Raw genomic sequence first — 21907 nt, 5'->3', positions numbered from 1 at the left:
TGTTTCAAATTGTAAGAAAAAGCATTCATCAAGGATTACTGATTGAGCCCCCGGGCTTGGCACAACGGGGGACAACTAAGATGATTAAGTTTTCAGAGATTGAAATACCACCCCAAAAGAGAGTGTTATTAGATACTTATTTAAATAACACTCTAGGACAAAAGAGAGCTGTCAAAGAGCAATACATAAATGGTATGGGATCACCAAAGGAGTCCAGAGGAAGTGCCTTCAGAGGCTAGTAAAGACACTATGAGCAATGTGGTGTCTGAGAAGTGGGAATAGTTGCAGCAGGCAGAGAGAGATGGGGAAGTCATTCGGGAGGGGCAACAGCATGGACAGAAGCATGGCAGGTTGTGAGCGGCAAGGAGATTAGTTTGACCTGATAGAGAGCTTCTGCAGCAAAATGGTGCCAGCCAGGCTAGAAATGTTACTCTGATCACAGACTACAGAAGGCCTCGAGTGCCAAGCCAACTGGACTTCCCAGCAGCAGTGAAGAGCCAAGGGAGCTTTTTCAGCAGGACAGTTAATGTGAGCAGATTAATCAGGCTTGACTAAGACACCAAGAGAAGACAGGAGAGGGACTGTGATCAAGTGATTGTCAAAGCTGCCCCACGTGGGTCACTGAGGAGTAATGCAGAGCAGGTCTTGGCTTCAGAGGGCACACACCTATGGGAGTGAAAGGCACGGAAGGAATGTCTTACTACTCAGAGTTCAAGGTGAATGAGTATTGGAACTCACTCCAATTACTGACCCTTGACCAAAAGAGATTTTTGTTTATTTGCTTGTTCTTTTCAATGAGAAACAAAATTATTTTTAATATTTTGAAATAGAGCAATGCACATTCCAACCCTAGCTCCATCAGTTGTTAAATGTGGGATTTGGGCAAATTATTTAACCCCTCTAAGTCTCATTCCTTCATCTGTGAAATGAGAATAATAATAGCCCTGGAATCTGCCTCATGGCACTGAATGAGAAGATGCATGTCAAGCACTTAGTAGAGTGCCTGCCTGGCTCATAGTAAATAGTCAGTGTTAGCTATTATTCTTGTAATTATGATTTAAGCTTACTGTAAGTAGAGATCTAATTTTTTACAATCTCTTTCCATATTTTAAACCAAATGAAAAATATTTTAAACCAAGTAACAACTTGAACAAAACAGGAGGATGACCCACAGGATGGGAGAAAATATTTGCAAATCATATATCTGTTAAAGGACCTGTATCCAGAATATATAAAGAACTCTTAAAATTCAATAATAAAAAGGTAACTCAATTTAAAAGTGAGCAAAGGATGTGAATAGACTTTTCTCCAAATAAATATGCAAATGGCCTTCCCTAAGCATCCCTGCCCCAGGACTGCCCACATTCGCCCAGCTCAGGGAGTTAACACCTGGCACAGCAGGGGGCTTCCAGGACTGTTTGGATTAGTTAGAGCCTGTGTTGAAAAGGTTGCTAAGTACCTTTTTAAAGTATTTTTAAATACTTCAAATGCTAAGTATTTTTAAAAAACATGTCACCCCCTGGCAGAGCTGTAAGAATTGTCCCCACATAATACCCAGACCTTCCCCAGGTCACTTTCTACCTTCCTCCCTACACTTTCTTAATGGTGTGGGGAGCTGATGGTCCCTCAAACTCAGAACCCTCTGGTTCAGTTCCGCTGATAAGATTACTGTCTTCCGTCCCCGTGTTATGCTCTAATTTTTCTGTATCTGCTATCAGTGAATGTGACAGGAAATTAACCTTAGATTTGCCAAAATATGACAGGTGTAAGAGCACTGAAAAAGTATAGAGAGCCTCGTAAATGTTAGGTATTATTGTGGATTTTCACACTTACTGGAAACTAGTGATCGGAATGTGCTATCAGCTCCCCCAGGTAATTGGCCAATCTCAATTAGTGAATGCCTTGGTGAAGTAGCCCAATTTTCTAAGGAAACCTGTTTCAAGGCAGGGATGGAGGGCATGGGATTCTCCCCTTGATCCTAATCTCCCTTTAGCAACAGGCTAACTGGAGTCCCAGCACGCTGGTGGGTGTTCTGAAAACAGGGGCACTCACTGTAGCACTCTGCACATCTCCTTTCACCAACAGGATCCTCAGGCCTTCTGGGGACAACAGACTTGCTCCTTTTCCATGATCTTTTCTCAAGTTGGGCTGGACTGCTGCTGGTAAACTGGGCAGGGAAGCCATATCAGGCAGGGTGTCTTTAAATATAATTTTTGCACTTTCAGCAAAGGCCTCAACAGTCTTCTCAGCTATATCCACAAGGTAAACCTCTTTCAAGCTGCATCCATCCTGGTTAAACTGGAACCATTCCTTGATCGCCAAAATAATGGTCTGCACACACTGGGGTAGGGGAAAGCCGAAGGCTCTGGAACTAATAGCAGGGATGGCTATGGATCGGTACTTGTGTTTTACAGCCAAATGGAGACTTCCTTTTACAGCAGTCTTTAACTGCCACACACATTTCAGGGCATCATCACTCTTCCACTGGGGTCCTACTGCGTGGATCACATGGTGGTACGGGAGCTTTCCTGCTTTCGAGATGACGGCAAAGGAAGGTAAGATCCTGTTCTTTCTTGTCTTCATTATCCGGTCACAGTCTTCTTGGAGCTCAGGGCCAGCTGCTTTTAAAAGAGCAGCCGCCAAGCCCCCCTTGAGCTTGAGTTCCTCATTGGCCGCATTCACCACCACCTCGACGGGGAACTGTGTCAAGTCTCCTTGCTGCACCATCAGCGAGACTCCAGGGGCTAAATCTGTCTGAAACAAGCACCTCTGCCCACCATCCTTCTGTAGTTCAATAAAACAACCAAATAACCTTCTGACCTCACTTTTATAATACCGTGCTTTATCCTGGAAGAACTGACTGGCTCCTGGCTTATCAATATGGAAGCTTTTAACGCAGACCAAATCCCTGGCTTGCGTGACAATGTTCATTCCCTCCAGGACTTTGGTCTTTGGGCCAGTTAGTAAAATGCCTTTTTGCTTGTTCTCAGGATTAAACATTACCTGAACATTCATCTTCTTTATCTTTTGCCACAGTAGCTTTTCTGCCCTTAAGTAATCAATAACTAAGGAAGGCTTTACTTCAATCAATTTCTCTATTTTTGTGTGTTTTTCCAGGAAGTCAAAAAGCAAGTCATAGATTTCATTTACTTCTCTCACACAGCCTGTGATGATGACCTGGGCTGTGGTTTCTGAAGTTACCTCACGGATTATTACAGTCTTTGAGGAGGAATTGTGTTTCTTATGCAAATTGCAAATGAGCCATTTCCATTTCTTACTGTTAAGAACTTCCCTGTCTTCAATGTCAATGCGCTTACAATGTAAGGCACTGACCATCTGCTTTGCAGCTTCTGACAGGACTTCAGAAAAAGCACCAGTTAAGAGAACAGTTGTGCCCTCTAGCTCATAAACTGCAAGAATGTTCTGTGCTATAAAGAGAGACTTAGAGAATTCTGCACAGTCAACCTGTTGCAGAAACTGTAAAACCTCTGGGGCAACCTGAATGCTTCTCTGAGCCATGGTGTATACCTTTTCCTGGATTTCACACTTTACTTTATACACATCTGCAGGGAGTCCTTTGAAGTACATGTGTTGAGAGGCTTCATCATAAAAAATCTCCACCTCTGGGTACTCCGTGTGGAGATACTCCTGTACACCGCTGTGCAACAGAAGTGAATACCTTCCTGGAGAAATGGCCAGTTTTTGCTTCAGACTTTGCTCTTCTCTTCTAATTTCTAGAATGGTGCTTTCTATTAAGTCCTTGATCTGTGGCTCAATGTTTTGTACATCCTCTGATTTCCCCACTAAGGTTGCAATCCCTGTTAGTGCATCAAACTCAATCAAAATCCTATCATCTTCTAAATTGTCTTTTATGATGTCCCATACTGTTGAATCCACTTTAAATGAGGTCACTGTATACTTAGACCGGATACCAGAGAATACTGTAGAAGCATCTTTTTGCCAGGTCTTGATTCTTGGTCTTCCTTGACTGACTAAGGTAGCTGCAGGTCTGATGATCACTTCACCGCCAAGCTGGCACAATGTTAGCTCACAGTGACAACGTCTCATTTCATCATTTATCTTGTCAATCAGGTGATTCTTCTTCTGCAAGAACTTCCATAAGGAAAGATCCAGTGATTCTCTGAATGGTGCTGGAAGCTTGATCAGAGGCTTCTCCTGTCCATACAGGGCTGTGCCCAAAGAAGTATAGTACGGGAACACAGAGAGCGGCATATTATTGAGGTCAAGTTTCTTGGTCATGATGGTGTCTAACACTTAAAGGAAAGAAATTAAGTAATCTTAGTGTAATATGTTTCAGATGAAAAAAGAAGCAAACAAGCTTTCCTATTCTAGAGAAAAAAAAATCCTAATGTTTGTAGAACTTTGATGTTACATGCTATTAAAAAGCAGCACTACTCCCAGAGTGCTCAAATATAAACTGATATGTATTAACACTGCACAGGGATTCCTTATTTCATGGAATAATTACTTTCCAGCCAAGAACACTCTATGTTGAAATTCTGTTAAATAAATTCTATTTTTCTGTTTTTCTGATAACACTGATATATCACCACCAGGTTAAGAAAGACAGAAGAGGGACTTCTCTGGTGGCGCAGTGGTTGAGAATCCGCCTGCCAATGCAGGGGACACGGGTTTGAGCCCTGGTCCGGGAAGATCCCACAGGCAGCAGAGCAACTAAGCCTGTGCGCTACAACTACTGAGCCTGCGCTCTAGAGCCCGCGAGCCATAACTACTGATCCCTTGTGCAACAACTACTGAAGCCCACGCGCCTAGAGCCCACGCTCCACGACAAGAGAAGCCACCGCAATGAGAAGACTGCGCACGGCAACGAAGAGTAGCCCCTGCTTGCTGCAACTAGAGAAAGCCCATGTGCAGCAACAAAGACCTGATGCAGCCAAAAATAAATAAATAAATAAATTTATTTAGACATTTCTCCAAAGAAGATATACAAATTGCCAACAAACGCATGAAAGAATGCTCAACATCATTAATCATTAGAGAAATGCAAATTAAAACTACAATGAGATATCATCTCACACCAGTCAGAATGGCCATCATCAAAAAATCTAGAAACAGTAAATGCTGGAGAGGGTGTGGAGAAAAGGGAACACTCTTGCACTGCTGGTGGGAATGTGAATTGGTACAGCCACTATGGAGAACAATATGGAGGTTCCTTAAGAAACTACAAATAGAACTACCATATGACCCAGCAATCCCACTACTGGGCATATACCCTGAGAAAACCATGATTCAAAAAGAGTCATGTACCAAAATGTTCATTGCAGCTCTATTTACAATAGCCAGGAGATGGAAGCAACCTAAGTGTCCATCATTGGATGAATGGATAAAGAAGATGTGGCACATATATACAATGGAATATTACTCAGCCATAAAAAGAAATGAAACTGAGTTATTTGTAGTGAGGTGGATGGACCCAGAGTCTGTCATACAGAATGAAGTAAGTCAGAAAGAGAAAGACAAATACCATATGCTAACACATATATATGGAATCTAAGAAAAAAAAATGTCATGAAGAACTTAGGGGTAAGACGAGAATAAAGACACAGACCTACTAGAGAACGGACTTGAGGATATGGGGAGGGGGAAGGGTAAACTGTGACAAAGTGAGAGAGTGGCATGGACATATATACACTATCAAACGTAAAATAGATAGCTAGTGGGAAGCAGCCGCACAGCACAGGGAGATCAGCTCGGTGCTTTGTGACCACCTAGAAGGGTGGGATAGGGAGTGTGTGAGGGAGGTTCAAGAAGGAGGGGATATGGCGATATATGTATGTATGCGGCTGATTCACTTTGTTGTACAACAGAAACTAACACACCACTGTAAAGCAATTATACTCCAATAAAGATGTTAAAAATAAATAAATAAATAAATAAAAAAATAGTGGTGAAATGCAAAAAACAAACAAACAAACAAAAGACAAGAGTTTGGTCACCAGCAAGGGGATAATGTTTGCTCCAGTGTGAAGAATACTTTCCAGCTCAAAGCAAAGCTAATCTAAGAATCATGTTATTTATTTCTTCTTGTACAGTTGCACAGTTTTAGATTTCATAGGTGACTTAGATTCTGTTAATACTTCTGAGAGGAGGAGCATAATAATAATTATAATAGCTTACTACGTGTCAGACAATATTCTAAGTGGTTTACATATATTTAATGCTCACAACAAACCTTTGAGGTAGAGACACGATTATTATCATCCCTTTTTACAACTGATAAAACTAAAGCTAGGAAATGTTAGGTAACTCGAATAGGGTCACACAGACTGTAAAGATCTGAGCTAAGGTTCAAGCCAGTGTCTGTCTAACCCCAAAGCCCACGCTCTTGCCCCTGTTCCAAGGGTTCCAAACAGTCATCAGAGAGCCCAGCCCCAGAGACTCTGATTCAGTAAGTCCTGTACACCCCTTGTCCCTGCTCTAATCCCCTTCCTGCCACATTTACTATGACAGTCCCTGTGTGTGTGTAGGGGTACTCTTCTCCCCCAAACCCCTCCTCACTTTGTGTTAGTTATTAGACAGCTACAAGGGGTCTAAGCAGGAAGGGAATTAGAATGAACTCCAGTAACAACTTGGATTAAAACAGCATCTTGTGAAAAGATGTTAAAAATAACTTCACCTTGTGCACGATTGGCTCCTAGGCCGGGAGCCAGACCTAATGAAAAAAAAGTGGCCTTCAGAGGCCCAGACTCATGGCTTCAACTTCCCACCATGGCCTGGAACAGATTCTGAGTACCAGTGAGTACCACCATGTGCCAAGCACTCTGCAGGTACAATTTAATTTGATCCTCACAACATTCCTCTGAGGTAAGTAGTAATGTGAGCCCTCTATTACAGATGGAAAACAGAGGCTTTGGTGGGTTAAAGTAACTTCCCCCAAGATCACAAAGCTCGTAAGCACCAAAGCCAGGCATTTGGACTCAGGTCTGACCCAAGAACCATCACAGATATCACCTTAAAGTGGCTTAAGCTCTCCATCCTGTTTTCCTCCTCTGTTAAAAAAAAAAAAAAAAAAAGCTATATAACTGTGCAGGTTCTTAGGAGGATTCAGTGATGAGATACCATGGCAGAAACCACAGCAAAAGATCTCATGTAGGGACTCCCCTGGTGGTCTAGTGGATAGGACACTGCACTCCCAATGCTTCCTGGTCAGGGAACGAGATCCCACATGCGTGCCGCAACTAAGAGTTCGCATGCCGCTACTCAAGATCCCGAATGACGCAACTAAGACCCAGCACAGCCAAATAAATAAATAAATAAAATATTTTTTTAAAAAAAGATCTCATGTACAACAAGCATTCAATAAGAGTTCCCTTCCTTAAGATTTTGTGAATTGGATTCTGTGAAGTTGAACAAAATAATTTCAGAGTAAATTGCCTAACTTATTCCTCTCAAATGATCTGTATAAAGTACAATATTGCTAAATAAATTCTGTTTTTAATTCAGCTTTATCTACAGTTTGCCTCATTATTAACTCATTGTAAGCGGTGAAATATCCTACAAGAAAAATTAATGTTATAGATGTACAGGAGATTGGGGGAACGTGGAGAAGTTAAGAGCACAGATTATGGGGCCAGACTACCCAGGTTCAAATCCTGGCTCTGTCACTTACTAGCTGTGTAACCTTGGTCAAGTTATTGGACCTTCCTGTGCCTCAGTTTCTTCATTTGTAAAACAGGGATTACAATAATAGCAACGCCCATAAAGCAGTGTCTGAGAATGCACTTGGTAGCACCCTGCAGAGCTGTGCAAGTGTAAGTCATATTCATAAGAAGACACAGCCAGAGAGAGAAAGGGAAAATCAGTGTATCTCAGACACAGAGAACAGGGAGTGAGTGAGTTTTGAGGAGAAGGTGTGGTCAACATAGTCAGATGGTGCAAAGAGGTCAGGGCAAAGAGCAACTTTTGAGAGTGCCCTATGAGTGTGGCTCTAGCATAAAATAAACCTGAATAAAATAGCTCCTATTATTATTCATACACATGTAACATAGACATTCTGAGGACACACCCAACTGCCCCATGCCCTCAAGATGATCGAAAGCCCCATAGTTGTCAACTCCCATCATAAGCTGGGAGGTTAACTTCTAGAGTAACAGTTCTATGTAGCTCTCTCCCTGGGCCCAAGGTAAATTTCCCTGAGAGAGATTTAAAGAACATGCAACAGAAGCTCATCTTTCATCCCTCTGCCCAAGGAACGCTAGGTCTCTCATTCCATTTTAATCCAAACCATACCTTCACCACAATTTCCCCAACTCATAACAGCTGAAAGGAGGTTCCTCCAAGTACCCCTATGAAACAGTTTACTTTAAGTGAGTGGCATTCCACATGATCCTATCTCATCCTCCCTCAGTTGATCCCAAGCACAACATTCCTTCTTTCCCTAAGAAGTCCGGCTCCCTAATTCCTACTCCTCAGCCTTGACCTCTGAACATCAGTGAAATCTCCAAGCTGACCTTGTACATGCCTCAGAGAACTGGCAATCTATGTCTACGAATCCCTCAGAAACATTTCCCTAAGGTTCAGCTGAGCAAGGTTTTCACAGGGTCACTGCAAAGAACAATCCAGCAGGCGTCCACTGATCATGTGAAACCACCCCTATTAATTTCTGAATGATGACACTGACAAGTGAAGCGGGAAGTGAAGATACTTTATAGGAACCGTGTGTTTCTGAGTATTTCTTTACCTAATCTTGTTGAAGTTAACTTGAGAATTTCTACCAAATGTATAGCTAAAACACAGATCACCTCTTTAAATACGGTATCTCAAAGACTCTAAGAATTATATATTTTTCAGTCTGTCATAAGTACAGACCCATGAGAGAATCTCCTCATATCTTTCAAAAACTTGACATTACTTCTCTAAAGTTTTGAATCACTGGATTCACTTAGCATGATATACCAGACGTACGGGACTGCTACTTGGATTTCCAAAAATATATATGGAGGGACTTCCCTGGTGGTCCAGTGGTTAAGAATCTGCCTTCCAGTGCAGGGGACATGGGTTCGATCCCTAGTCGGGGAACTAAGATCCCACATGCCACAGGGCAACTAAGCCCACGTGCTGCAACTACTGAGCACACGAGCCACAACTAGAGAGCCTGTGTGCCCCAACTACAGAGCCCACACACTCTGGAGCCCACTCGCCACAACTAGAGAGAAGCCCGCACGCCTCAACTACTGAGCCAGCGCACCACAACAAAGGTCCCGTGTGCCGCAACTAAGACCCCACACAGCCCAAAATAAAATAAATAAATGAATAAATAAATTTTAAAAACAAAAAAATATACAGATAAAAATAAAATACATCAGAATTCAACTGTTAACTGTTAAGATCTATTAAAATGGTTTTAATTATGCTAGGTAAGGTTTACAAAATTAGGCTAATAGGTATTACCTTTTCTGTCAAAAAATTCAATCAGTGCTGAACTCTCGTCAGGAAAACATTCAATGCTGGCCACTCTTCCCCCTCCGTTACGAGGATTTTCAAATAAACATTTCAAATCATGGTCATCAGCACCAGGTGGCAGGTTTTCAACTCGGATTGTTTTTGTCACTTCCAGAAGTCTTGCAGAAAGCTGAAGGTCTTTCACTGAATGGTGCTTGACACATTCATCAACAAACTTCAGGGCATCTACAAACCATAATCAATTAATCAATCAATCAAAAATTATGATTGTATCTTTATATTATATAGAAGAAACTGAATATTAATTGAGACAAAGGAGGGAGGCTAAGCACTCAATTTTTAAGTGCAAGATTTTAATTCCCACATGAGAATCTACATGCCTAAAGCTTCCAGCCTCTGAACAGCAATGCACATAGGAATGCCTTACCTGGACTGCTGACACTGAGTCGTGTGCCTGCCTCTAGTCACAGCCTCTTCCACCCCTCCTTGACATCACCACCTGAATGCACTCTCTACAATACAAATCTCATTTCACTCCTTCCTCAGCTCCCCATTACCTGCAGGCATGAGTTCAAGCTCCTTGGCTAGGCTTACAATGCCCTTGGCTATCTGACTTCAAACTAATTTCTAAATGTCACCTCTTGTTATTACCGACCGTTCATTTTATTTTCCACACTGCCACAAAACCCAGTGATTATTTTGAAAACTACATTCTCTTTTGCCTTTGTATATACAATTTCCTCTGTCTAAAGCGCCCGTCTCCAATTTTTTTACCCTGGTCCTGTTCCTCCTTCCAGACTTAGCCCAATTATCTCTTTCAAATTAATAGATATTGACGATGAGCCCATGATGTAACAGGCTCCGGGCTAGGATCCGGGGATAGAGGGGATGGATATAACAGCTCCTTGAAAGTTCACGATCCAGGAGGGAGGAAGTCTTGAAAGCAAACAAATGGCCTATTTGGGGATCAAATGAGGTGGGAAGATTAATACTGGGAATCAGACAAGGATTCCCAGAGTAAGTAGTCACTGATCTGAGTTCTGAAGGATGAAGAAGAGTTTACCGGGTATTTAAGGGGAGGAAACATTTCAGGCAGAGGGGCCAGCAGGGGTGCGTAGCAACACAGCATATCTGAGACCTGATAGCCTGGTACTGCTGGAGTATAAACTTCAAAGAAAAACCAAGCCACCATGCTTGTGTCCTCTTTCCTCCCATTCCCCACAGCCTGCTGTTCACAGCTGAGGGAAGCAGCTTCTCCTCTTGCATTTTCATTGTTCACTTATGAATGGATTTCCTCCCTGCTCCACACAAGTTCCTCAAGAGCAGGAACCAAAAAATTCACCTATGTACCTACAGCAAGACAAGTACCTGGCACATAGTAGGTATCAACATTTTTTTTTTTTTTTTTTTTTTGCGGTACGTGGGCCTCTCACTGCTGTGGCCTCTCCCGTTGTGGAGCACAGGCCCTGGACATGCAGGCTTAGTGGCCACGGCTCACGGACCCAGCCACTCCACAGCATGTGGGATCCTCCCAGACTGGGGCACGAACCCGTGTCCCCTGCATCGGCAGGCAGACTCTCAACCACTGCGCCACCAGGGAAGGCCGGTATCAACATTTTTGATCAATGAACAAAAGCAAGTCAACTTAGTTTTACCTTTATAAGAAATAATCATAAATTTGAACTAATAATAGCTCCCTTTATTGAGTCCTTATCATGTCTCAGGTACTATGTTAAGAGCTTTTCAAACACCATCTTATTTGATCCTCACAGAAACTGTATTAGGTAAGTATTATTGTCCCCATTTTATACATGAGGAAAGTAAAGCACACAGAGGGTAGTAACGTGGTCAACCTCAGATAATTAGTTAAATGGTGGAACTAGAATTTTGACTTCATGACCTGTGCTGGTTGATTAAGATCAACAATTCCACTGCCATGGCCGTGGAATAGTGAGGGCTTGGAATTGGAAAATTTCCTTGACTTCCAGAGATGGCTCTTCCAATCTCAGAAACTGTCCACAGACTCCTCACACAGACCTTAAAGAGCACTCACTTTCTGTGTCACATGCACTTACTCATCCCTGCATATGTGACAACCATGAAAGTATTTCTGTAAAATGTTACAAAAAACCCAAATGAACTTTTTAGCCAACCCCACTAAGGAAATATATGGTAAAGGGGTAAGAGAACAGGCTCTATAGAGGTGGGCTGCTTCAGTTCAAATCCAGTTCTTCCAGTTATTAGCATCTCTGTCTCTGATTATCATGTCTGTGTCTCTGTCTCCTCAACTGTAAGATGAGGAATAATAATAATCTCAAAAGGTTGTTGAAAGGAACAAATAAGTTAATACATGGAACAAACTTAGCATAGTACCTGACTTATAGTAACACTGTATGAGTATTTGCTGTTATTATTACTCTCCAATAAGTCCAGTTTAGTAACACAGATCAATATTTACTCCTCCCAGTGAGACAACACATGGGAAGACATTGAGTCCTTTGCTTGGAATCTCTTTAATAACCTGACTTTAGATTTCTGTTTCGGTGTGTTATTTCTGTCTCTCTGTCTGTCTCTCTCTCTCACAGACACACAAACTCATACAATAAAGTTTGATTTATTAAACATATCAGAGGGACTTCCCTGGTGGTGCAGTGGTTAAGAGTCTGCCTGCCAATGCAGGGGACACGGGTTTGAGCCCTGGTCCGGGAAGATCCCACATGTGGCGGAGCAACTAAGCCCGTAAACCACAACTACTGAGCCTGCACTCTAGAGCCTGCGAGCCACAACTACCGAGCCCTGTGCCACAACTACTGAAGCCTGCGCGCCTAGAGCCCATGCTCTGCAACAAGAGAAGCCACCACAATGAGAAGACCATGCACAGCAACAAAGAGTAGCCCCCGCTCGCCGCAGCTAGAGAAATCCTGCGCACAGCAACAAAGACCCAACGCAGCCAAAAATAAATAAATAAAATAAATAAACTTTTTTAAAAAAAATCAGAATTTGGTTTCAGAACGAATTTGCTTCTCTTTCAAAATAAGAAAGCATCTGTATTAACTTGGAGTCCTCTCTTACTATTAGAAAGAGTGAAGCTTTCAGAAACGTTCCATAATCTAGGTGTCCCAAATCCCAAAGTGTAGTGCAAAGTAGGCTGACAAGTGGAGCATCCTTTGATCTTACCAGTATATTTTTGAAAGGTAACTACAGCAACATTAAAATCTTGTATTAATTCCACTTTAAAGTCATCATTGGTCAGGCCACTTATGTTCTCCACTAAGAAGATGAGCATCGTATCAGTCACATTTGCCTTCAGATTTTCAAATGCAACCAGAGAGGAAATATTTTCACATTCTTTTGGGGTGTCTTCCTTTTTTTCTGATCTTCTATTGAGAGAGATATTTGCATCTAGTTCTTCTGATGCATCTGATTTTAGGGAGACAAAAAGGGTACAAGATGTTATATTTATCTACCATGTTCTTAGCAAAGTAAATTATCATAAGCTAATTACACTGCCCTGTTCCCTTCCTGGTCTCTTGGCTAACTCAAATAAAACATATCTTAGGGGACTTCCCTGGTGATCCAGTGATTAAGAATCCCCCTTCCAATGCAGGGGACATGGGTTCGATCCCTGGGCAAGGAAATAAGATCCCACATGCCGCAGGGGCCGCAACTAGAGTGAAGACCCAACGCAGCCAAATAAAAAAATGTATTTTTTTAAAAAAAACAGATCTTAGAGACTTTTAGCTTAATATAATTAAAATAAAAAATAGTACTTAATTGTCTATTAATATGATGATGATTATGTTCAATTTTATTACACTCTTTTCTGCCTTGTTTCTCTAAGGAACCTGCCTTGTTTTTCATAGCACTTGACATATATTTCTATCACAGCACCAAATTACAGTTATTGAACCAAGCTACTCCAAAGCAAGGGACATATTTATTCATCTTTGTATGGATGGCATATGGTATATAGTTGAGGCTCAATAAATGTTTGAATTGGAGAATTACTGCTTAGGTCACTGCAGAAAAGCAAGACTATCCCATGCCCATATTTGGGCATCACCTAACACATTATGCTCTGAAAAGCAATAATTTCCTATCACTGGAGAGAAAAAGGATACTTACGGTGAATGACTAAGGAATGCACATGGAAGATAAAATGGCCCAGAGAATTATGGGTATACCTCAAACTTACAGAATAGCAACCACCCAAGCCAGCTTGTTCCGCTTCATCGTTGGCCATAAGTGAGTTACATATACAGTTGACCCTTGAACAACACGGGGAATAGGAGCCTCAACCCCCTGCACGGCCAAGTAACTGCGTGTAACTTTGACTTCTCAAAACCTTAACTACTAATAACCCACTGTCGACTGGAAGCCTTACTGATAACATGAACAGTACAGTCGATTAACACATATTTTGTATGTTATATGTACATCTACATATATTTTACGCATTCATGACATAGCTAATGTTTTCTTAATTTGTTCAATATTTCTACGCTAGGCAGTTCATCTGTTTTTTCAAATTTCCAGAAATTTTTCAAATATATTTATTGAAAAAAATCCACGTATAAGTGGAGCCACGCAGTTCAAACCCGTGTTGTTCAAGGGTTAACTGTATACAGAAGGTCAGTCTCACTCTCTGATTGTGCAATGAAGCATGATGAGTATGTTATGATCTTTAGACATTCTGTGAGCAACTATTCAGTTAGCACCCTTATGTTCAAGGCACTGGTTGTGTGGAGATGGGTGCATACAAAAAATGCTAGAAAAGGAAATTACCAGTTTTCTAATGGATGTATACAAAAATAAATAAATAAGAAATGGAACTGACATTTGTAAATGTTTATCATGGCAGAGTAAAATGCTATGTGCTCACCAAATCCATTTTGTTTTCTTCCTAGGCAACATTTCCCAGACTTCCTACAGTTGAGTTCCTACAGTAGAGTTCATGTGGCTAATGGAATATGGGTGGATCTGGTGAATTCCATTTTCCAGACCTGGCCAATCAAATCTCCTTTACGTGAATCTCCTTCTCCCTTGCAGTGACCTTGGAGGCCACATATCACAGATAACGGTGTCAAAAAGATGGAAGGAGCCTGGATTCCTGAATAATTGTGTGAAGCAGTCTAGACTCCCCCCACCACCCTAGCTGCCGACTACACTGAACTGTGATTTGGGGGGCTTGTTTGTTACAGCAGTTAGATGACCCTGACAAAAACTCCTGTTATGTGCTGGATGTGACACCACACAAACACACACTCATGCCAAATAAAAAATAGCTTAAGGATTCGATAACAACATAAATTAGCATTCAGTGAGACAGGCATGACAAACCGGAACAACTACCGGAGTCGGGGTGAGCTATACGAGTTCGACCCTTGACTCTGCCACTCTTTAGCCATGTGACCTTGGGCACATCTCTTAATTATAAAATGAGATGATTGGACTTAAGTGAATGGAAAGAGCCTTTCCACCAATATAGTTTATAACCCCATGACTATTAGAAGCTTCATCACAAGAGTGGCTTGGTTGACTGCCAAATTAAGTCAACTTGATTGTGTCAACAATCAAGCCAAGAATCCAAACCAGGGAGATGAAGGAATTGGGCTGGGCTGGAATGGCTTCAGAGAAGAGGAAGAACCTGAGTAGATCTTGAAGACTATCCTAGAATTTAGGTAGAGAAAAGTGGAGTAGAATGTATTGTGAGCAACAGAAGTATAGGCAGAATGCTGAGACTGCACCAAAACCATTTAGGAAATGGTGGCAATTTGACAAATGAAGCTTAAGGAGCACTTGTGCAGAGGTGCAAGAAATGAGGCCACGTATAAGTGATATCATACGGTATTTGTCTTTCTATGTGGAATCTAAAATACGACACAAATGAACATATCTACAAAACAGAAACAGACTCACAGACATAGAGAACAGATTGGTGGTTGGCAAGGGGGAGGAGGGGTAAGGGAAGGAAGGATTGGGAGTTTGGGATTAGCAGATGCAAACTATTATATATAGGATGGATAAACAACAAGGTCCTACTGTATAGCTACTAGGTTGCTGGCTGTTTCCTACAGCAGATGGGACGAGAAGAGCTGCCGCTGGTCTGGAGAGCTATACCCACATCCTGCACCCAGTGCTCAGAAAGCAACACTAACTGACTTAACCACACACAGCACCCACTGTCACATCATGTCCTTGCTTCACAATGGCTGGATGGGCACAGGTAGACTCTGAAGGTCAGTTCATCCACCTCCCGGGTACCTCTTTATCCTCCCATCAATTGCAAGGTGTCTCCAGGCCCCCACAGAGAGAGCTGTTCCCATCCTTCTGACCTGAACCCTTAGGGCTCAAGAGGCAACCCTTGCACAGCTGGCTAGGAGGATGGAGATGATGCAGCCCAAAGCATCTCTCAGCTAACAAACCCTGCCTTGTGAAGTCAAGAAGAGAAGGATGACCTCCGCAACACATAGTGTTTAATATTGAAAGCAAAACTGCCTGGTGGATGAAAAGTTACCTGATTCTTTGACACGTTCTTTGGTCTTGGATTCCTGAAACCCAAACAATAAAGTAGCATTAATAAATTACTAATAATCTCTTTACATTAAGAAAGTGTCCCTAGGACCAGACTGGAGATGTAGGGTCTACAGAAATTATAACTAAAAGCACAGGCAGTGATGCTGTTTAATATACAGCACACAAATCACCTGTAAAAACGAGTCACAAATAAAAGAAACCCCAAAGGAGCACCAAGTGTCTGAGGTAAGATCTAAGTCAGAGAAATAATTTAGCTCATGTTCTTTTTCCCATTTAACATATATTGAGTGTGTACTATTAACAAGCACTAGGCCATGTGCTTTACTAAGGCTGTCTCATTTAATCCTCACAACAACCCAATAATCCAAAGAGGTCAGTACTATTACTATCCCACTTTACACTTGAGGAAATACTTAGTACATTACAGTATAGATCGCTGGTCCCTCTAACCCATGTGAAAATGAAACAAATATAGCAAGTACCTGGGACAAACAGACCCAAGATTTTACATCTCAAACCACCATTATGGTAACCCCCCAATCTTGAATTTTCAAAAGCGTCAAAAATCAAACAAAAAGTGCTTCTTCTTCCATTATTTCATACCTACCCTATCACCACTCTCACTCCCTCCACATCTGTAAGTTGCTTTCCTCACCCCAGTTTGAGTTGTACTTCTCATTCCACTGTATTTCCTCATCGTGGTTCCCATCCCACACACCTTGGGAGAACACCCTACTTCCCTTGTAATCACCCCTTTACTTACCATTGTTGGAATTTTCCCCTCCTGGACTTCATCCGTGGCTCTGGGCAACTGGACAGTTAACTTGAATGTTCCTTTTCCGGGCCATACTAACTCGTGGTTCTCTCTCGCCAGAACTTGCTGCCGAACTGAAATTTTTTTAAAAAGGCAACTGTTAAAGCAATCTTTGTACACAAAATTATTCTGTGATTTCTGTAGGCTTCATCATCAACGGCTTGGTCAGTTCCTCAAGAGAGGCTATGTGTGGTGAAAAGGGGGAAGTTTAGCAAGCAGACACAGATTTGAATTCTATCTTTAAATTTACTTTTTTAACCCTGAGCATGTTCCTTAATAAGCCTTATTTACAAAATCTCAGTCTTCTTGTCCATTAATTAATGAAGACTGTCTTGTGTGGGTGTTACATGGATTAGATTCAAGAAACATTATAAAGAACTTAGGACAGTATGTGATGCCCAGTAGGCACTCAGAAAGGTAGCATTATTTATTCTACAGTGAAAGGAAATAATTAAAGCATCCCTCACTGTGAGCCAGGGATGCTAGGACATGACATTATGAAAGCCATGTTTTAGGAAAGTGACTCAGGTGAACATAAGCAGAATAGCGAGGAGCCTCATTAAAAAGGTATTTCAATCAATTCTTTAACCTGTGATGATAAGATGGGAGAGATTCTTACCAAAAAAAAAAAAAAAATTAACACATTTGGCAGCTGGGCTGTAGTGGAAGAAAAAAATGAACAGTGGACATGAGTCCAAAGACCTGGATTCAAATTCCAACTCTGCCACCAACTAGCTGTGTCATTGAGAAAATATCTTAACTTCTTGCGTCTCAGTTTCCATACTTGAAGCAGTGTCTGTGAATGAATTTTGTGACACCCATAAGAGCTGTGTAACTGTAAGTTATTGTACAATTATAAGAGGGAGCAGTCAGAGAGAGAAAAGGAAAATCGGTGTATTGTACAATTATAAGAAGGAGCAGTCAGAGAGAGAAAAGGAAAATCGGTGTATCTGAGACAGTGGAGAACAGGGAATGAGTGAGTTTAGAGGAGGAGGCCTGGCCAACGTAGTCAGGCGGTACAAAGAGGTCAGGGCGAAGGAGAATCCTGGAGAGTGCCCTGCATTCACAGGTGTGGCTCTGCTATGGATGTTGGGCTACTATGTTGTATTCTGATATGGTTGCCTGCTGAGGCTGAAGATACGGGTAGAATCTTTCATCAAAAGGGACTTGAGGCCTCAGTGGTTGGGAGTCCACCTGCTGATGCAGGGGACACGGGTTCGTGCCCCAGTCCGGGAAGATCCCACATGCTGTGGAGCCACTGGGCCCATGAGCCATGGCTGAGCCTGCGCGTCCGGAGCCTGTGCTCCACAGTGGGAGAGGCCACAACAGTGAGAGGCCCGCGTACTGCAAAAAAAAAAAAAAAAAGAGCTTTCCCACCTCAACCATCCATGAAGAGGATGAGGGAGGTAATGACTAAATTGGATGCCATTTCAAAAACAGCCCTCAAAAACAATATGAGAAGGAATGCCAGACTCTAATTTCATCCTTTGTGAGCAGGGTGGGTGTTTTCGCATGGACTCCTGATAAGCTGTCCTAAGCTGGAGTGAGGACTAAGGACTGGATAGGACCCCTGAGCCCAGAGAGCAGGCTAAGTTTTATAAGCCAGGCTATCTAGAGTCATGGACCTCTGTGTTACATTCCTTTCATTATTCCCTATACTTTGGTAGAGTCCTGTCCAGGTATCTAAATGTGCCAGCTTGTTCTGAGATTGTGTGTAATATGTACGGGCACAACTATTTTAAGAGAGCAAGTGGTAGCAGTAACAGTAAGTGATCCGCAACAAGGAGAAAGTGAATCTGGGAGGAAGAAGAGCTGAAATGCTGCCATCTAAACACCCTTACCCATGTGGACAGGCTCTCTTCTGCCCCAATCTCAGACCATCCATATTTAATTTAAGGAGAAGCTGACAATAATCAGGAGCAAAATTATGACCAGAAAAGATGATAAATGTACACATCTGAAACAGGATTTAAACTCTTTTTTTATATAAATTTTTTTTTTTTTGGCTGAGTTGGGTCTTCGTTGCTGCCCGCGGGCTTTCTCTAGTTGCAGCAAGCGGGGGCTACTCTTCTTTGCGGTGCGCACGTTTCTCATTGCGGTGGCTTCTCTTGTTGCGGAGCATGGGCTCTAGGCACGCGGGCTTCAGTAGTTGTGGATCGCAGGCTCCAGAGCTCAGGCTCCATAGTTGTGGCGCACGGGCTTAGTTGCTCCGCGGCATGTGGGATCTTCCCGGACCAGGGCTTGAACCCGTGTCCCCTGCATTGGCAGGCGGATTCTTAACCACTGTGCCACCAGGGAAGCCCAGGATTTAAAATCTGACAAGGCAATTTACACTCGACTTTTCGGAAACTCAGCCAATTATACAGAAGTACACAGCTTCCAAGTAGTTTCTGTTTGCTATCCACTTATTTCTACAGAGGAGTGCTTTTGAGCTCATTCTTATTATGTGAATGGTAAGAATCAAGTTGTGTTACACTATGGGCCTGCACCTGTTGCGCCACTTCCTTCCCTGGAGGGCAGAGGGTGTTCCTGTGGAAGAAGACCTTTGCCCAAGGGACAGTGCTGGGGTAGGTAATTTGATGTTAGCAAACTCCTGACCACTTGCTTCTGAGAAAGCCATTCCTCTGGGAGGAAACCAAAACTGAACAGGGACTTTCCACCCCTAAGAACTTTGACCATACAAAGAGCTGCACTAAGCTGTGAGTGTGGCTGGGTGGGTACTACTGCAAGAAGGGCATTAGAGCAGTCTAGAGGTGGGTGAAGGGAAGAAGCGGGCTGGGAGATGGGAAGGAAGAAACCTCGCAGGGAGACTGAAATCACTTCTGCTTTGAGGACTAGAACAGAATGATGTTATCACCACACAATTATATTTTTGCTGTTTGTATTTTTACGAGGTTTGTATTTTCTACAATTATTTCCCTTTTTGTTCATTCAGGGTCATCAACAAACAACAGGGGTTCTCAGACTTTAGCGAATCAGTGTCACCTGGGGTGCGGTTAAACATGCAGATTCCCACCCACCCCACACTCAGGGTACCTGAGTCTCTAGGACAGAGCTGGGAATGTGCCTGTTTAACCTGTTGTGATTTGGATGCAGGGGGTCTGTTGCCGCAATGTGAGGACTACTCTTGAGGATAATGGGATTTTAAAGAAGAAAGAAGTGTCCCTAAGGGCCAGGCCCATGGTGATGTTGATAATCGGAATCAAAATGGTAAAATCCTTTGAGGAAAAGTGAAGCCCCGGGGAAATGGCTTACATTGCACAAATGCCCTTTTGAGCATTGCTTGGTGAATTAACCCTTGGAAAACTTTTTGACATTGTTCTAAGGGCTCTGAGCCAGGCAGGTCTCCTGACCCCTGCCCACCTCGCTTCCTTCACACTGGTCTGTGCACCCCTCTCTTCTCTGGGTTTCATTCTTTCCTTTTTGCCTCCCTGCCCTAGAGCATTCCAATTGCTCTGATGGCCTCGTAAGCCTCCTTGCTTCTCCTCTGACCCAAATGCTTCTCCAAATCCACCAACAGGAAGGCAGGGTCAGTGGTTGTCCACATCCTTGCCTTTGAGATCCTGATGGAAAAAACTGTGCACTGGGAGAACAGCAGGTTATGTGCTTCCCAGTGCAGACCTGGTAGGTGTCTCGAGCAAGTAGATAACTGGTGGGTACTTGTCCTCCCGCTTCCCTAATAGCAACAGCATGAGGAGAGGTTAACTCAGCTGCTCAATTGCCTATGGGGAGGGAACTTCCCCCTCAAAGTTCAAAACTCCTAACCCTCAATCAACTCAGAATGCCACCCCTGCTCCCAGCCTGAGGACCACCCTGAAACTGACTGGAGAGGTTCCAGCAGACCATCGACGAAGATACTGTGCACTGATCAACAGTACCTGCCTTTCCCCTCCAATAAACCTCTATATTTACATGCAGGCAATGAGATTCTAGGCAGTGCTTCTGCCCCTCTCCCAAGTGATCCCAGAATCACTGGGCATCTCCACCATGCGGAAATCCCTGTGACTCCTCACATTGCTTAGCTCCCTCCATCCTTCCCCATCTAAAAAATAAGAGAAAGCACAGGGGCTCTCCCTCTCCCTCTCTCCCAAGTGGAGCATCCTGTAGAATCAGTTACCAAATCAAGACGGTACGCAAACATGCATCTTCCATCCCCATGCTGACTTTCCTTGTTCAAGGGCTCACTGGTCCTCACTTGGACATTGCATGACACTCTTCAAAGGTCTGATGTCCATGGTCTCTCCCAACAGAAATCACCGTGCTTATCTGCAACCAAATTTATCTCCCAAAAGTATATTTGGACATGGCTCTCCCCTGCCTACCTGTGGGGGAAAGTTCATACTCCTTAGCGTGTCATGCAAGGTCCTCTTTTATCTCAACCCAATATTCTATTAGCCTTAATTTCCACCCCACTTCTTTTTAAAAAGGAAGTTTAATAAAAGAAGGCCTAAGATTTTTTAAAATACTAGCACCTCCTTTGTAATCTTATAAAATTTCCCAGATCCCACCTGTTCTTTTTAGTGCCAGTCTCCAGACCTCGCTTGTGCACAGAGATAAGGAGAGGGCTCATTCCTCAAACCAAAGCTGCCCAAGGGCGCCCAGCACTTCCCTGGAGACGCCTTTGCTCTCCCGTCCCCAGCACTGCAGCCAGCTCCCACCTGAAGAGCCCTCCCCAGTATCTCGCCTATCAAGAACTGAATTCACCCTCAGGAGTCAGTTTAGATGTGACTTTCCTGGAAACCTTCTCTTCCCTTCAAATTGTGTTCCCATAAACCTCTGGAGTTCCAGAACTGCGGCTTTCATAGGAAGAAGACAAAAATTACAATGGCATTGCAACTCTGCCCCTAACACACGATGCCACTACACGATGTAGCCTCGTAAAATGAGGTGGGTGCACCAGCTCTCAGGCAGCTCCCTTCAGTCACACGGTGCTAAATGTTTATTTAAACCACCTGGGCTGTCTGCCGCCAGCTCCGGGAGCGCCTGGAAGCGCCGCGCACGCAGCGCCCCCGACGCGCCTTGTCTATTCTGCGCGCCCCACGCTCTTTCCTACACCTGCTGCCGAGCCGGACGAATTCTCCCGCCGCGCGCCCCAGCCCCAGGTTTCCCTGG

General features: G+C 43.1%; 1 protein-coding gene across 5 annotated transcripts in view; it reads right to left on the bottom strand.

Moving 5' to 3' along the window:
• Window positions 1–21907, bottom strand: part of PARP14 (poly(ADP-ribose) polymerase family member 14) — a 64266-nt gene that overhangs the window by 42061 nt on the left and 298 nt on the right. For all 5 annotated transcript variants that reach the window (XM_024769291.1, XM_024769293.1, XM_024769289.1 and 2 more), the window contains exons 2-6: window positions 16745–16869; window positions 15962–15995; window positions 12622–12864; window positions 9433–9669; window positions 2053–4274 (exon numbers count right to left, since the gene is read on the bottom strand). In XM_024769291.1, coding sequence (XP_024625059.1) covers window positions 2053–4274; window positions 9433–9669; window positions 12622–12864; window positions 15962–15995; window positions 16745–16869 — 2861 coding nt within the window. The remainder of the gene's footprint in view (window positions 1–2052; window positions 4275–9432; window positions 9670–12621; window positions 12865–15961; window positions 15996–16744; window positions 16870–21907) is intronic.

Source organism: Neophocaena asiaeorientalis, unplaced genomic scaffold (assembly GCF_003031525.2).
Source record: "Neophocaena asiaeorientalis asiaeorientalis breed wild unplaced genomic scaffold, Neophocaena_asiaeorientalis_V1.1 scaffold671, whole genome shotgun sequence".
NCBI lineage: Eukaryota > Metazoa > Chordata > Mammalia > Artiodactyla > Phocoenidae > Neophocaena > Neophocaena asiaeorientalis.
This window is presented reverse-complemented; position numbering and strand designations above follow the sequence as displayed.